The sequence below is a fragment of the Schistocerca serialis genome, chromosome 9, assembly GCF_023864345.2.
Source record: "Schistocerca serialis cubense isolate TAMUIC-IGC-003099 chromosome 9, iqSchSeri2.2, whole genome shotgun sequence".
Lineage (NCBI taxonomy): Eukaryota > Metazoa > Arthropoda > Insecta > Orthoptera > Acrididae > Schistocerca > Schistocerca serialis.
In genome coordinates, this window is record NC_064646.1 from 479350246 (window position 1) to 479367419 (window position 17174).

General features: G+C 43.6%; 1 protein-coding gene and 1 pseudogene across 2 annotated transcripts in view; both read right to left on the bottom strand.

Annotated features, from left to right (window-relative positions):
* Nucleotides 1-224: 224 nt before the first annotated feature.
* Nucleotides 225-17174, bottom strand: part of LOC126418925 (uncharacterized) — a 119795-nt gene continuing 102845 nt past the window's right edge. For both annotated transcript variants that reach the window (XM_050085952.1, XM_050085951.1), the window contains one exon: nt 225-465. In XM_050085952.1, coding sequence (XP_049941909.1) covers nt 378-465 — 88 coding nt within the window. In that variant the 3' untranslated portion in view covers nt 225-377. The remainder of the gene's footprint in view (nt 466-17174) is intronic.
* On the bottom strand, nt 12449-12566 carry LOC126420274 (5S ribosomal RNA; annotated as a pseudogene).

Genomic DNA, 17174 nt, shown 5'->3' on the forward strand with positions numbered 1-17174 from the left:
TCTAACACATTTGAATGTCTACCAAATTTCCCCGTCCTATAATAACTATAGTCAATAATGGACCTTTTTGAGTAGCTGCACTTCAATTATAAGCACCCGTTACATTGTCATATGCTGCTGTTAAAGTAAACACCATATTAATGGACAGAAGAAAAGGATCGGCACAAATTTTTTTCCACAAAATCAACAAATTATGTGCATACTTTTAACAAGAACCTCTGGGATTTTCTTTATAAAGAAAGAAGTTTATTGGGCATTGTGGAGCAACCTCAATAGTAAGAGTTGCAAGTAATGGAACTGTAGATTGAAGCAGTGTTGCGAGATGGTGAGGTGAGCTGTGGCCTCCAGTTCCAACATGGCGCCGACCGGTATTGACGTCAGAAGTGCGGGTTGTCCAGCCACTGCCAGCGGGGCTCGCCGCTCCTGTCCAGTTCGTACTCGCTGCAGTGCGGCGTCTCGCCCAGCCTGTGTGCACAGAGGTACATTAGAGACAGGACCAGTAATCTGCTACTTACAAAATTATCTTAGGCACAGCTCGGCCCGAAACAAGAACAACGAATCGCATTTCCGACGCAATAGGATTCCTTCATTTCCGATTAGCTGTGGGAGGTCTGCCGTAATCATTTTTACCTTTGGTGTTCTGTGGGTGCCGTGGCAGACATTATGAAAGCAGAATGTTTAGATGTGAAACATTGTGGGAGCATTTAGTCAGTAAACGATTCATGAAATAGGGCATTTTGTCACTGTAGTTATTTTTCTGAAAAATGGGAGGGAAATAAAAGTTCGTCCATATAGTCAATACGTGAGTGCTCGTGGTGCTAGCTTCCGCTTCTAGAACATTCACTTGTGTAAAAATTCAACGAAAACTTTTTTGAAATTTGTAGCAGACAGTGTATTGAACAGTTCTCTTGGCGAACAGTGTTGCCTGCTACAAGCAAATGCATATTTTTGTCCTTAAATCATCATTTAACTAAACCAAACTAAGCTCCATCCGAATAGGCCTCGGAAGGCCCAACGGTAGCGACCGGCCGCCGTGTCATCCTCAGCCCACAGTCGTCACTGAAGGTGGATATGGAGGGGCATGTGGTCAGCACACCACTGTCCCAGATGTATATCTGTTTACGAGACCAGAGCCTCTACTTCTCAATAAAGTAGCTCCTTAGTTTGCCTCACAAGGGCTAACTGAACCCCGCTTGCCAACAGCGCTCGGCAGATGGGATGGTCACTCATGCAAGTGCTAGCCCAGCCCGACAGCGCTTAACTTCGGTGTTCTGACGGGAACCGGTGTTACCACTGCGACAAGGGTATTGGCTAAATCATCATTTAGGAGACGTAAGACTTGTTACGGTAATTAGGGTACAAATCACAGTCAGACCCGCACCCTCAATGTCCATTCCCTATTTTGCACAAAGTTCATTATCACTCGCCGGCCGGTGTGGCCTAGCGGTTCTAGGCGCTTCAGTCTGGAACCGCGCGACCGCTACGGTCGCAGGTTCGAATCCTGCCTCGGGCATGGATGTGTGTGATGTCCTTAGGTTAGTTAGGTTTAAGTAGTTCTAAGTTCTGGGGGACTGATCCACACTCATGAAAATTGCGACAAATTCGGAATAAACAGCAGGGTATTGGCAGTAAGCTAGAATACAGATATTACTGCTCATCGTTTCACTTGCAGGAGTTTTATGTTACGTTTTTTAATCAGACTGCAATCACAAAATCGTTCTGAGAGAGAGAGAACGTTAAATAACATCGAATGTTATGGAACATACTTCTAGGCACCCAGAATCTGTTACAAAAACGAAAATGGAGGAAAAGTTTTAGCATGTAGCAGAATGCGAATTTACCCCCTCCCACATCAGAAATACATATCTCTAACTACACCGTTCACATACAACACTTTGCATTATTATTGTTCGTCTCGGGACCTCATAAAAGCCTTTTAATACTTAAGTGTCGTTAACTGATGTTTAATTGTAACAAATCATAGCAAGAGTGACATTTCTGATAAATCTTCAATGCGCCGTCACCTTGTAATGGTATACTGTCTTAACACGCAACTTATAATACACAAACAATAAAACGCGATGAAATCCAATATGGAGTCTCCAAAGTGGCAAGCAAGGACCATCACGTGACCTGACACGAATGCTGTGGTATGCTATTGGTTGTTCCTGTTTCTGACCGAGCTGTAAGCACAAAATTTTGTGTCCATCTTATTTAGAGAGATCATAGAGCGGGAATATGTATGTAGTGAGTATAGCAGATAGCACGTGTAGACAACATCAAACTGAAATAGTCACGTGACTTTGGTATGATACACATCTTTCTTCCATTGTGTTGTGTGTGTTTTTTTTTTTTTTTTTTTTTACATCGGTGTATTACTCGAGCTAATGTACAGGGGGAAGTGGAGGGTACTTCGTGCAAAAACGCTGACGGAAAATACATCGCAACACCAAAAAGTAATTAATGAAGGGGAATGAGATTTCTGGAATTCATTTGTCTAAATAACATAATTATATGATTAACATTGCAAGATCATATGTTAATGTACGCGCGAGATAAGCCATTGAAAATGTTAAATGCTGGTACATTAGTAACCGATGTAATAGTCGGAATGTTAAATGCAAGGATGCAAAACGTGCATGCGATGTACTGTACAGGTGTCGGATGTGAGTTTATGGGATGGAGTTTCATGCCTGTTGCACTTGGTCAGTCAGTACAGGAACAGGTAACGCTGTTTGTGGATGGCGCTGGTGTTGTCGTCCAATGATGGCCCATATGTGCTCCATTGGAGACAGATCAGGTTATCGAACACTCTGCAGAGCATGTTGGGTTACGACAGCGGTATGTGGCCAAGAGTTACCCTAATAGAAAACACCTGGTGGAATGCTGTTCACGAATGGCAGCACAACAGGTCGAATCACCAAACTGATGTACAGATTTGCAGAAAGGATGCGTGAAATAACCACGAGAGTGCTCCAGCTGTCAAACGAAATCGGGCCCAAGCGCATAACTCCAGGTGTAGGTCCAATGTGTTTAGCATGCAGACAGGTTGCAGCCCTTTAAGTGACCTCCTCCTAACAAAATATGGGCATAACTGGCACTGAGTTCGAAACAGATGCCATCAGAAAACACAACAGATTTCCACTCTGACCACCAATCAGCTCTCGCTTGACATCACTGAGGTCACAAATGCCGGTGGTTTGGGATCAGCGGATTGCACGCCACAGGGCGTCTGGCTCAGAGCTGTCCTTGAAGCAAACGATCCGTAACAGATCAACAGATCGTTATTTCATTGTGGCGCTACCTGCTGATCAAATTGTTGCTGCAGATGCAGTTCGATGCGCTAGAGCCATGCGTCAAAGTCGTACGATTGTCTTCCCTCTCGGTAGAGCCACGTGGTCGTCCGAAGCCTGGTCTTCATGCTGCCATACGTTCTCGTGACCACCGCTGCCAGTTGTCATGTACAGTAGCTACAATCCTGCCAAGTCTTTCTGCAATATCGCAAAACAAACATCGTGATACTCGTAGCGCTGTTACACGACCTCTTTCAAAGTAAGTGAAGCATTGGTAACGAATTCATTATCGCGTTAAAGTTGTTCTTAATTAACATCAACTCACCACGTCCATTTTCAAAGGTAATTACACTACTGGCCATTAAAATTGCTACACCACGAAGATGACGTGCTACAGACGCGAAATTTAACCGACAAAAAGAAAATGCTGTGATATGCAAATGATTAGCTTTTCAGAGCATTCACACAAGAAACTTCCTGGCAGATTAAAACTGTGTGCCCGACCGAGACTCGAACTCGGAACCTTTGCCTTTCGCGGGCAAGTGCTCAGTTGGTCCCGAGTTCGAGTCTCGGTCGGGCACACGGTTTTAATCTGCCAGGAAGTTTCATATCAGCGCACACTCCGCTGCAGAGTGAAAATCTCATTCTGGCATTCACACAAGGTTGGCGCCGGTGGCGACACCTACAACGTGCTGACATGAGGAAAGTTTCCAACCGATTTCTCATACACAAACAGCAGTTGAGCGGCGTTGCCTGGTGAAACGTTTTGTGATGGCTCGTGTAAAGAGGAGAAATGCGTACCATCATGTTTCCGACTTTGAAAAGGTCGAATTGTATTCGCGATTGCGGTTTATCGTATCGTAACATTGTTGCTCGCGTTGTTCAAGATCCAATGGCTGCTAGCATAATATGGAATCGGTGGGTTCTGGAGGGTAATACGGAACGCCGTGCTGAATCCGAACGGCCTCGTATCACTAGCAGTCGAGATGACAGGTATCTTATCCGCTTGGCTGTAACGGATCGTGCAGCCACGTATCGATCCCTGAGTCAACAGATAGGGACGTTTGCAAGACAACAACCATCTGCACGAACAGTTCGACGACGTTTGCAGCATCATAGACTATCAGCTCGGAGACGATGGCTGTGGTTACCCTTGACGCTGCATCACAGATAGGAGCGCCTGCGATGGTGTACTCAGTGACGAACCTGGGTGCACGAATGGCAAAACGTCATTTTTTCGTATGAATCCATCCGTGTTTGGCGACATCGTGGTGAACGGACATTGGAAGCATGTATTCGTCATCGCCATACTGGCGTATTACTCAGCGTGATGGTATGGGGTGCCATTGGTTACATGTCTCGGTCACCTCTTGTTCGCATTGACGGCACTTTGAACAGTGGACGTTACATTTCAGATTTGTTACGACTCATGGCTCTACCCTTCATTCGATCCCTGCGAAACCCTACAGTTCAACAGGATAATGCACGACCGTGTGTTGCAGGTCCTGTAAGGGCCATTCTGGATACGGAAAATGTTCGACTGCTGCCCTGGCCAGCACATTCTCCAGATCTCTCACCAATTGAAAACGTCTGGTCAATGGTGGCCGAGCAACTGGCTCCTCACTAGACGCCAGTCACTACTCTTGATGAACTGTGGTATCGTGTTGAAGCTGCATGGGCAGCTGTACCTGTACACGCCATCCAAGCTCTGTTTGACTCAATGCCCAGGTGTATCAAGGCCGTTATTACGGCCAGAGGTGGTTGTTCTGGGTACTGATTTCTCAGGATCTATGCCCCCAAATTATGTGAAAATGTAATCACATGTCAGTTCTAGTACAATACATTTGTCGAATGAATATCCGTTTATCATCTGCATTTCTTCTTGGTGTAGCAATTTTAATGGCGCTCATGACAGTTACAGCGTGGATTTAAAGCAAACCTGGTTTGCATCCTCATAGTGGCGGTATAGCGCCATTCTTATGCGACTGGCGCGAATTTAGAATAGACTTCGTCTTTCAGATGTAGAGACAGCGCTATCAACTGTCGTTTATATCGCGTATCTCGTTCTTGGTGTTGAGATTTTTTTTCCGTCAGTGTGTTAGCGACTTCTGATGCAATCCAGTCGCGTAGCGAGCAAAGAAACGGATAACTACTCATACTCCTTTGTAGATGTCCTAATTTCTCTCGTCTTATCTGTGCGAGACGTGGTAGAGGCAGGAGAATTGGTAAACACTGTTTCGTAAATATTGTATCCTGAAATTTCTTAATCAGGACTGCACGAGAACTATGTCGCCTTACTTTCGAAGATTCCCTTTTCAGCTCGCCGAACAACTCCTTTACACTTTCATATATGTAAGACTGACATACTGCGATAATGGCTACGAACTTCTGAATTTGTTCTGTATCTTGTTTCATAGCCATTACGTAGGCAGCGATCATTGTGTCCCGTTTTAGCTCGCTCGCATACTGATACTGCGCTTATTGACATCGTCATGAATACTGTTACTGTTTTCAGGTTACCACCATTTTTCACAGCCTTCCAGTAACAGTACTTGTGGTACAATGGCCCTTAAGGTCACACATCACTGGACTTACCGTGATGGTTCGGGAGGGCTTAATCAGAATGTTTAACTCAGAGTCTGCTGGTCTTTGGTTAAAAGGTACTGGAAGAAACATACTATGGACTGTGCTATGCGAATTGTTTGTAATTGTTTCCACAACGAAATTTTTAAGGTATCCGGATTTTACGGACCTTACATGAGCTTGATCCATAGTGACAGGACAATACAGTATGAGATCCTCAGAAAATAATAATTACATTATATCAACAAAAGGTAATTGCAGTTAATCTCATGAACTGAAAACCAACAAAACAATCTCTAACATTATGGACAATGTCATGGATCAAACAAGTTAAAGCGAAATGCATTTTCGAGACGAACCAAGCAGGTGGTTAATGATATCGTAAAACTCCCATTTAGCATGAGAACGGCGAGCTTCAACGCAAAAAGGGGTGAGGCCAGAACAATACACTATTCCTTTTAACGTAAATAAAGCTGGGACGGAGGGTAAGAGGTTGCACGTCATTAACAGGGATAGGCTGCGACCCAGCAAGAAAATAAAAATGTATTCACCTCTAGCGAGACCGTGATTGGCTGAAGCCACACTTGGCGACGCAGATGCGACACAGTGGGAAGATCCCCATTATATAAAAGCATTTTGAGACCTAAAATCTATCTCTCTTGTCTCGCGGTGGACCGCAGAAGTATGTGGAAATAAGCAAAGGCTATAGGTGCTTTGCTTTCTGCAAAGTGGGGAGCATACACTTCATGTATCGTGGCGACAGATAGCAAAGCGGTAGTTACTTAATTCAGTCACGGCCAGAGTAGGGAATTAGCATTTCAGATCCAGCACAGAGACAACGCAATTGCAGATGCCGCTTGGTAAAGTACCATCACGTATTAGGCCACAGTAAATGTTGAGTCTAGATTTCCTCACTTCAACTTGCGTACGCTTTGACCATTGAATATCAAAAGCTAGGACACTAACCCACCCTCACACTTTGTACATGAGAGATTTTTTTTTTTTTTCGTTGGTTCATAAAGTAAATTTGTTCTCCACCAACTCAGTGCACTGGCCAGCTACGACAACATAGATTTAAATGAGCTGGCGAAGATTTTTAGTAATCATTCTTTCCTGTGAAAAAAAATTTCTTGTGTAGTGATAACGATTTTAATAATCGTCATTTCAATATGTCCAAGAATTAAATATTTTGTTATTGAGTGTCAAAAGTAATTGAACATGATTGTTGTTTATCATTTGACCCCTGAAAGCAACAGTTGATAAATTACGTGTAGTATAAAATAGGGAATAGCTGTGTTTTCTTTCTAGAACAGACCAAAAACTTTCACTTTTAGTAATTCATGCATTCTAGGTACGTGACAGCAGGATTTCTAATGATTTTTGTTACAATCTGCACCTGATATTAACTGCCTCACAGGGCCAGGGTCATATTTATTTAGAATGTTGGTTTGACACCCTGGACTTGAGAAGACAGTTCAGATGTTTTATCCATTTGTGCGGTAAGTGGTAAGCTAAGTTTGTACCCATTAGTACACTCACTGTGCTGACACAAAGGTCGGACGTACGACAAACTCTTGTCTCGAAATATTGTCGAGAATATTGTCCTACATAAAGCACGCCAGTGGCAAGAAACAAACAAAATCTTCACCACGCGATACCGGTGGCAATGTTACCAATGCAGTGCCACTGAAGTGGGGTCACTAGGTGCGGTTTTCCGAAATTCCTTTACCAAAGAAGACGAAGGAATGCTTCAGAATTCGAATGAAGTGTAGCTGCCAACATGAGTAACTTAGAAGAAGACATCCTCTATGCTGCAAAGCAACTCAAATCAATAACGGCAAGTCTTCTGGTACAGTCTGTATATCAGTTAGGTTCGTTTCAGAGTACGTTGACAGAATAGCCTCATACTTACTAATCATTTACAAACGCTCGCTCGACGAAAGATCCCTACTCAATGACCGGAAACTTGCACAGGTCACACTAATACATCAACAAAGGAAACAGGAATAATGCATTGAATTACAGAACAATATAGCTCACGTCGACTTGCTGTAAGATTTTAGAAAATATGCTGTGTTCGCGCATTACAAGTTACCTGGAAGAAATCAGAACTATTGACACATAGCAGGGATTCAGAAGATACCGTTCTTGCGCAAGACAGTTACTTTTTATTCTCATGAAATAAAGAGTGCTGTCGACATGGGCTCAAAGTGATCCCATTTCTTTGGTTTCCACGAGACTTTTGACACCATTCTTCACAAACGGCATATAATCAAACTGCGAGCCTACAGAGTGTCACCTCAGCCGTGGTACTGGATGTGTAATTTCCTGTCAGAGAGATCACAGTTTGTAATAACTGGCGAAAAGTCATCGAGCAAAACAGAAGTGCTATCTGTCGTTCCCTAAGGAAGAGCTAAAGGTCCTTTCCTATTTCTAACCTATTTGTAATCCACATAAATGATTTCGGAGACAATCTGAGAACCACCTTAGAGTGTTATCAGATTCTCCTGTTGTTTACCGCCTAATAAAGTCATCGTTGTTGTTGTCTTCAGTCCTGAGACTAGTTTGATGCAGCTCTCCATGCTACTCTATCCTGTGCAAGCTTCTTCATCTCCCAGTACTTACTGCAACCTACATCCTTCTGAATCTGCTTAGTGTATACATTTGTTGGTCTCCCTTTACGATTTTTACCCTCCACGGTGCCCTCCAATGCTAAATTTGTGATCCCTTGATGCCTCAGAACATGTCCTACCAACCGGTCCCTTCTTCTTGTCAAGTTGTGCCACGCAATACTCTTCTCCCCTATTCTATTCAATACCTCCTCATTAGTTATGTGATCTACCCATCTAATCTTCAGCATTCTTCTGTAGCACCACATTTCGAAAGCTTCTATTCTCTTCTTGTCTAAACTATTTATCGTCCATGTTTCACTTCCATACATGGCTACACTCCATATAAATACTTTCACAAACCACTTCCTGACACTTAAATCTATACTCGATGTTAACAAATTTCTCTTCTTCAGAAACGCTTTCCTTGCCATTGCCAGTCTACATTTTATATCCTCTCTATTTCGACCATCATCAGTTATTTTGCTCCCCAAATAGCAAAACTCCTTTACTACTTTAAGTGTCTCATTTCCTAGTCTAATTCCCTCAGCATCACCCGACTTAATTAGACTACATTCCATTATCCTTGTTTTGCTTTTGTTGATGTTCATCTTATATCCTCCTTTCAAGACACTGTCCATTCTGTTCAACTGTTCTTCCAAGTCCTTTGCTGTCTCTGACAGAATTACAATGTCATCGGCGAACCTCAAAGTTTTTATTTCTTCTCCATGGATTTTAATACCTACTCCGAATTTTTCTTTTGTTTCCTTTACTGCTTGCTCAATATACAGATTGAATAACATCGGGGAGAGGCTACAACCCTGTCTCACTCCCTTCCCAACCTCTGTTTCCCTTTCGTGCCCCTCGACTCATAACTGCCATCTGGTTTCTGTACAAATTGTAAATAGCCTTCCGCTCCATGTATTTTACCCCTGCCACCTTTAGAATTTGAAAGAGAGTATTCCAGTCAACATTGTCAAAAGCTTACTCTAAGTCTACAAATGCTAGAAATGTAGGTTTGCCTATCCTTAATCTAGCTTCTAAGATAAGTCGTAGGGTCAGTATTGCCTCACGTGTTCCAACATTTCTGCAGAATCCAAACTGATCTTCGCCGAGGTCGACTTCTACCAGTTTTTCCATTCGTCTGTAAAGAATTCGCGTTAGTATTTTGTAGCTGTGACTTATTAAACTGATAGTTCAGTAATTTTCACATCTGTCAACACCTGCTTTCTTTGGGATTGGAATTATTATATTCTTCTTGAAGTCTGAGGGTATTTCGCCTGTCTCATACATCTTGCTCACCAGATGAGTTTTGTCATGACTGGCTCTCTCAAGGCCGTCAGTAGTTCCAATGGAATGTTGTCTAATCCGGGGGCCTTGTTTCGACTCAGGTCTTTCAGTGCTCTGTCAAACTCTTCACGCAATATCGTATCTCCCACTTCGTCTTCATCTACATCCCCATTTCCATTATACTGTCCTCAAGTACATCGCCCTTGTGTAGACCCTCTATATACTCCTTCCATCTTTCTGCTTTCCCTTCTTTGATTAGAACTAGGTTTCCATCTGAGCTCTTGATATTCATACAAGTGGTTCTCTTTTCTCCAAAGGTCTCTTTAAATTTCCTGTAGGCAGTATCTATCTTACCCCTAGTGAGATAAGACTCTACATCCCTACATTTGTCCTCTAGCCATCCCTGCTTAACCATTTTGCACTTCCTGTCGATCTCATTTTTGATACGTTTGTATTCCTTTTTGCCTGCTTCATTTACTGCGTTCTTATATTTTCTCCTTTCATCAATTAAATTCAATATTTCTTCTGTTACCCAAGGATTTCTATTATCCCTCGTCTTTTTACCTACTTTATCCTCTGCTGCCTTCACTACTTCATCCCTCAGAGCTACCCATTCGTCTTCTACTGTATTTCTTTCCCCCATTCCTGTCAATTGTTCCCTTATGCTCTCCCTGAAACTCTGTACAACCTCTGGTTCTTTCAGTTTATTCAGGTCCCATCTTCTTAAATTCCCACCTTTTTGCAGTTTCTTCAGTTTTAATCTACAGTTTATAACCAATAGATTGTGGTCAGAGTCCACATCTGCCCCTGGAAATGTCTTACAATTTAAAACCTGGTTCCTAAATCTCTGTCTTACCATTATATAATCTATCTGATACCTTCTAGTATCTTCAGGATTCTTCCATGTATACAACCTTCTTTTATGATTCTTGAACCAAGTGTTAGCTATGCTTAAGTTATGCTCTGCGCAAAATTCAACAAGACGGCTTCCTCGTTCATTTCTCTCCCCCAATCCATATTCACCCACTATGTTTCCTTCTCTCCCTTTTCCTACTCTCGAATTCCAGTCACCCATGACTATTAAATTTTCGTCTCCCTTCACTACCTGAATTATTTCTTTTATCTTATCATACATTTCATCAATTTCTTCATCATCTGCAGAGCTAGTTGGCATATAAACTTGTACTACTGTAGTAGGCATGGGCTTCGTTATCTTGGCCACAATAATGCGTTCACTTTGCTGTTTGTAGTAGCTTACACGCACTCCTGTTTTTTTATTCATTATTAAACCTACTCCTGCATTACCCCTATTTGATTTTGTATTTATAACCCTGTATTCACCTGACCAAAAGTCTTGTTCTTCCTGCCACCGAACTTCACTAATTCCCACTATATCTAACTTCAACCTATCCATTTCCCTTTTTAAATTTTCTAACCTACCTGCCCGATTATGGGATCTGACAGTCCACGCTCCGATCCGTAGAACGCCAGTTCTCTTTCTCCTGATAACGACGTCCTCCTGAGTAGTCCCCGCCCGGAGATCCGAATGGGGGACTATTTTACCTCCGGAATATTTTACCCAAGAGGACCATACAATAAAGCTGCATGCCCTCGAGAAAAATTACGGCTGTAGTTTCGCCTTGCTTTCAGCTGTTCGCAGTACCAGCACAGCAAGGCCGTTTTGGTTAGTGTTGCAAGGCCTGACCAGTCAATCATCCAGACTGTTGCCCCTGTAACTACTGAAAGGGCTGCTGCCCCTCTTCAGGAACCACACGTTTTTCTGGCCTGTCAACAGATACCCCTCCGTTGTGGTTGCACCTACGGAACGGCCATCTGTATCGCTGAGGCACGCAAGCCTCCCCACCAACGGCAGGGTCCTTGGTTCATTCGGGGTAGGAATAAAGTCATCACATGATCAAAACCAATTGGAATATGATTTAGAGAAGCTACCTGCGTCGTACGAAAAGTGGGAATGGGCCACAAACACTGCAATGTGTGAGGTCATCCACATGAGTACGAAAAGAAATCCGTCAGATTTCGGTTACATGATAAATCACACAAGTCTAAGCGCTATTTCAACAACATATCTAAGGATTATAACTACGAACAACTTAATTTGGAACGATCACATGGATAATGTTCAGGGAAAGGCGAACAAAAGACTGCATTCCACTGGCAGAACACTTAGTAGATGTAACAAATCTGTCAAAGAGATTCCTCCTCTGCTAGAGAACTGCAGAGCGGTACGGTATCCTTATCGTATCAGATTGACGGAGGATATCGAAGAAGTTCAAAGAAGGGTAGCTCGGTTTGTGCTGTTGTGAAATAAGAGAGGGCGTCACGAAAATGATACTCGAGCTGGAGTAGCAATAATTAAAATTACTGCGTTATTCGTTAGGCCGAGATCTTTTCAAGAAATCTCAGTATCCATCTTTTCTCTCCTCTTTGATAACTAACTAACTGACTCGTTTCGAACAGGCCTTGGAAAGCCCAACGGCACCGACCGGCCGCCGTGTCATCCTCAGCCCACAGGCATACTGGAGGCGGACATTGAAGGGGCATGTGGTCAGCATACGGCTCTCCCGGCCGTATATCAGTTTCCGAGACCGGAGCCGCTACTTCTTAATCAAGTAGCTCCTCAGTTTGCCTCACAAGGGCTGAGTGCACCCCGCTTGCCAACAGCGCTCGGCAGGCCGGTTGGTCACCCATCCAAGTGCTAGCCCAGCCCGAAAGCTCTTAACTTCGGTGATCTGACGGGAACCGGTGGTACCACTGCGGCAAGGCCGTTGGCTCCCTCCTCTTACATGGGGAGAAATAATCAGCGTAATAAAATAAGAGAAATCGGAGCTAGCACAGTAAGACACAACTGATGGTTTTTCTCGCATGCTGTTCGAGAGTAGAACAGTAAAGAGACAGTGTGAAAATGGTCCGATGAACCCTCTGCCGCCCACTAAGTGCGAACTGCAGAGTACTCACGTAGTTGTGGATGTCATGTAGATGCGATCATATCTCGACTGCAGGGAAAAATAACACTTTCCTGACTTATGGTCCTCGCTGAAACAGGTGCGTACTGTGCAGCGACATAGTAAAGCCGGAAGTCACGTTACCGACAAGCCGAGGCACAAGAGTATAGGGAACCCTTCACGGTGATGTTTCGAAACCTCTGTGATATCTGCAGTAGTCATGTAACTGTAGCGGCTCCGGCAAACATGAGGTTTTCTGTAAATGTCACATGGATGTGAACTGTTGTTGTAAAGTGTTACATCGCTTTCGTAAGTAATGTTTGTCGTTTCCGAAGTCTGCCATATCGGACACTCATCTTGAAGGACCTATCACGGTAGTGGATGACGGTACAGCAGCCGATCGACCAAAGGGACCTCGGTTGTATGGGTTTTGTTGAGGGGACCAATCAAAAGAATAAGACAGCAAACACTATGTCTCTGAACGTGAGCCTGTGAGGTAGTGGGCAGTTGAAGTCTACATCTACATTTACATGACTACTCTGCAATTCACATTTAAGTGCTTGGCAGAGGGTTCGTCGAACCACAATCACACTATCTCTCTACCATTCCACTCCCGAACAGCGCGCGGGAAAAACGAACACCTAAACCTTTCTCTTCGAGCTCTGATTTCTCTTATTTTATTTTGATGATCATTCCTACCTATGTAGGTTGGGGTCAACAAAATATTTTCACATTCGGAAGAGAAAGTTTGTGACTGAAATTTCGTAAATAGATCTCGCCGCGACGAAAAATGTCTTTGCTGTAATGACTTCCATCCCAATTCGCGTATCATATCTGCCACACTCTCTCCCCTACTACGTGATAATACAAAACGAGCTGCCCTTTTTTGCACCCTTTCGATGTCCTCCGTCAATCCCACCTGGTAAGGATCTCACACCGCGCAGCAATATTCTAACAGAGGACGAACGAGTGTAGTGTAAGCTGTCTGTTTAGTGGACTTGTTGCATCTTCTAAGTGTCCCGCCAATGAAACGCAACCTTTGGCTCGCCTTCCCCACAATATTATCTATGTAGTCTTTCCAACTGAATTTGTTCTTAATTTTAACACCCAGGTACTTAGTTGAATTGACAGCCTCGAGAATTGTACTATTTATCGAGTAATCGAATTCCCACGGATTTCTTTTGGAACTCGTGTGGATCACCTCACACTTTTCGTTATTTAGCGTCAACTGGCACCTGCCACACCATACAGCAATATTTTCTAAATCGCTTTGCAACTGATACTGGTCTTCGGATGACCTTACTAGACGGTAAATTACAGCATCATCTGCGAACAACCTAAGAGAACTGCTCAGATTGTCACCCAGGTCATTTATGTAGATCAGGAACAGCAGAGGTCCCAGGACGCTTTCCTGGGGAACACCTGATATCACTTCAGTTTTACTCGATGATTTGCCGTCTATTACTACGAACTGCGACCTTCCTGACAGGAAATCACGAATCCAGTCGCACAACTGAGACGATACCCCATAGGCCCGTAGCTTGATTAGAAGTCGGTTGTGAGGAACGGTGTCAAAAGCTTTCCGGAAATCTAGAAATACGGAATCAACTTGAGATCCCCTGTCGATAGCGGCCATTACTTCGTGCGAATAAAGAGCTAGCTGCGTTGCACAAGAACGATGTTTTCTGAAACAGTCAAAGAGTTACGGTCATCTTTGGAATTGTACGTGGTGGTTTAATGTTAAGTCAAGGAGTCATTAGCAACACTTCACTTAGTTTGAAAGAGGTCGTGTAAGAGGGCTACGAGAAGCATGATGTTCCTCCTGCGATACTGCAGAAAGACTTGGCAGCAGTGTAGCCACTGTACTTGACTGCTGGCAGCGGTGGTCACGAGAATGTACGGTGGCATGAAGACCGGGCCCGAACGGCCACGTGGCACTACTGAGAGGGAAGACCATCATATGACTTTGGCGTATGGCTCTGGCGCATTGTACTGCATCTGCAGAAGCAAATTGAGCAGCAGGTGGCACCACAATGACGCAACGAATCGGTTACGTCAAGGACCCTGCAGCGTGCATTTACTGATCCCAAACCACCGCCATTTGCGACTTCAGTGGTGTCAAGAGATAGCCCATTGGAGGTTTGGGTAGACATCTGTTGTGTTTTCTGATGACAGCTGGTTCTGTCTCAGACCTGTTGAGGGCAACCAACCTGCCTGTGTGCCAGAGTGCAGAGTCCGGAGGTGTTGTATAATCGGTAAGGATAGGATGAACTGTGACTTAGCGATATGATTTCTGTGAATGCTACTTTTCGGTAACGTCGGTAACTTCAGATTTGTTACTGTTTAAATTCACAGAGCTTGAATTCATAATTTATGTCCGACGACGCTCTACCATTGTTAAAAAGCGATTTTTGCGACTTATACGACTTACCAGCGTAGATATTACCCTGTGATTTGGCGCAAGTGCATTTGCAAACTGGTATTTCCGGCAAGGTCAGCTGTGGGAAACTATGCAACGGAAGTGATATGTTCTCGCCTGTAAAGCGTGCAAACAGATTTTTAATTGTGTGTCATTGAAGCTGTTACGCGATTCCAAAGGATTGGTAAACAAATGTGAAACACACTGTGAGCGAATAATGAAAATTTCGTTCTGCCCTTGTTAAAACCGTCTGACAGCCACTAAATTTTCTGGCAAGTAGTTGATAAAGATTTAGTTATGTGTTTTTAGACTGGTGATATACAAATGAAAAGAGTGGGAAGTATAGATCTCCCAATTACAAGCTGACATCAGAAATACACTCTAAGGGGAAAAAAAGAACGATACACTATGAACGAACTACCCGAGAGGGATGGAAATTGGTAGATGTGACTTACATCTCCAGACAAACAAATAATTAAAATATCAGAAAAAATCGATGGTTTATTCAACAGAAAAAGCTTCACAATCTGAGCAAGTCAATAACGCCTTGGTCGACCTCTGGAGCTTATGAAAACAGTTATTCTACTTGGCATTGCTTCACAGAGTTGTCTGATGTTCTGAAGGATATCGTGCCAAATTCCGTCCAACGAGCGCGTTAGATCGTCAAAATTCCGAGCAGGTTGGAGGGACCTGCCCATAATCCTCCAAAATATCCTTAAATGAGAAAGATCCGACGACCTTAATGGCCAAGCTAGGGTTTGACGAACTCGTAAACAAGCAGTAAAAGCTCTCGCCCTGTGCCTGCGGGCATTATTTTGCTGAAATGTCAGCCTAGGGTGGCTTATAATGAAGGAAAACAAAACGGGGCGTAGAATATCGTCGATGTACTGCTATGCTGTGGATGACAATCACTGGGATCCTGCTGATAATGAGATCCACCTCAGATCATCACTTTCTGGGCCACATGGTGGGCGACTGTCAGGTTAGTAATCTCACCTCTGTCCAGGACATCACCAGATACATCCTCGGCGTGGAATCTCATTGACTGGAGTATAACTGCCTTCATTGATGAGTCTCGCTTCCACGTGACCCCGACGACCATCGAAGAAGTATCTGGAGACGTCCCAGAAGCGGTGTGACGTCAACCTGACTGTAGCCTACATACAGCCCGGAAACCAGGAGTGATGGTGTACTGTCCCATTTCTCTTCATAGCTGGACCTTTTGGTTGTCGTTTGCGGCAGAACAAAGAGGTTTTATTGTCCTTCATGGAAAGCCATCCCGATTTACATTTCAGTAAGATAATTCCTGCCTACACATGGCTATATTTTCTACTGTTTGGCTTCGTGCCTGCGAAAACCTACTTTCGCCAGCAAGATCGCATGATCTCTCCCCAAGTGAGAACCTCTGAAACATTATGGGTAGGGCCATCCTACATTCTAGGGATTCTGACCATCTAACGGATAATTGGGTAGAATTTGCGACGATATCCTTCAGGAGGACATCCAACAACTGTCTCAAGCAATGGGCCGGCCGTTGTGGCCGAGCTGTTCTAGGCACTTCAGTCAGAAATAGCGCTGCTGCTACTGTCGCAGGTTCGAATCCTGCCTCGTGCATCGATGTGTGTGATGTCCTTAGGTTAGTTAGGTTTAAGTAGTTCTAAGTTCTAGGGGACTGATGACCTCAGATGTTAAGTCCCATAGTGCTCAGAGCCATTTGAACCATTTTGTCAAGTAATGCCAAGAAGAATATCTGATAGCATAAGGGGCAGAGGTTGACCGCCTGGTTATTGACTTTCTCAATTTGTGGAGCTCTTTCTCTTGAATAAATCATGCAATTTTTCTCAAATTGTAATCATTTGTTTTTCTATGCATGTACATTACATATACTGATTTCCGTCCCATTTGGATAATAACTTCGTGGTGCGTTGTTTTTCTTTTCTCGAGAATGTATTTTACATTCATTGTCATGCAGGTAGTTTGTACCACACACAAGAAATGATTGCACTCATCTTGGAAG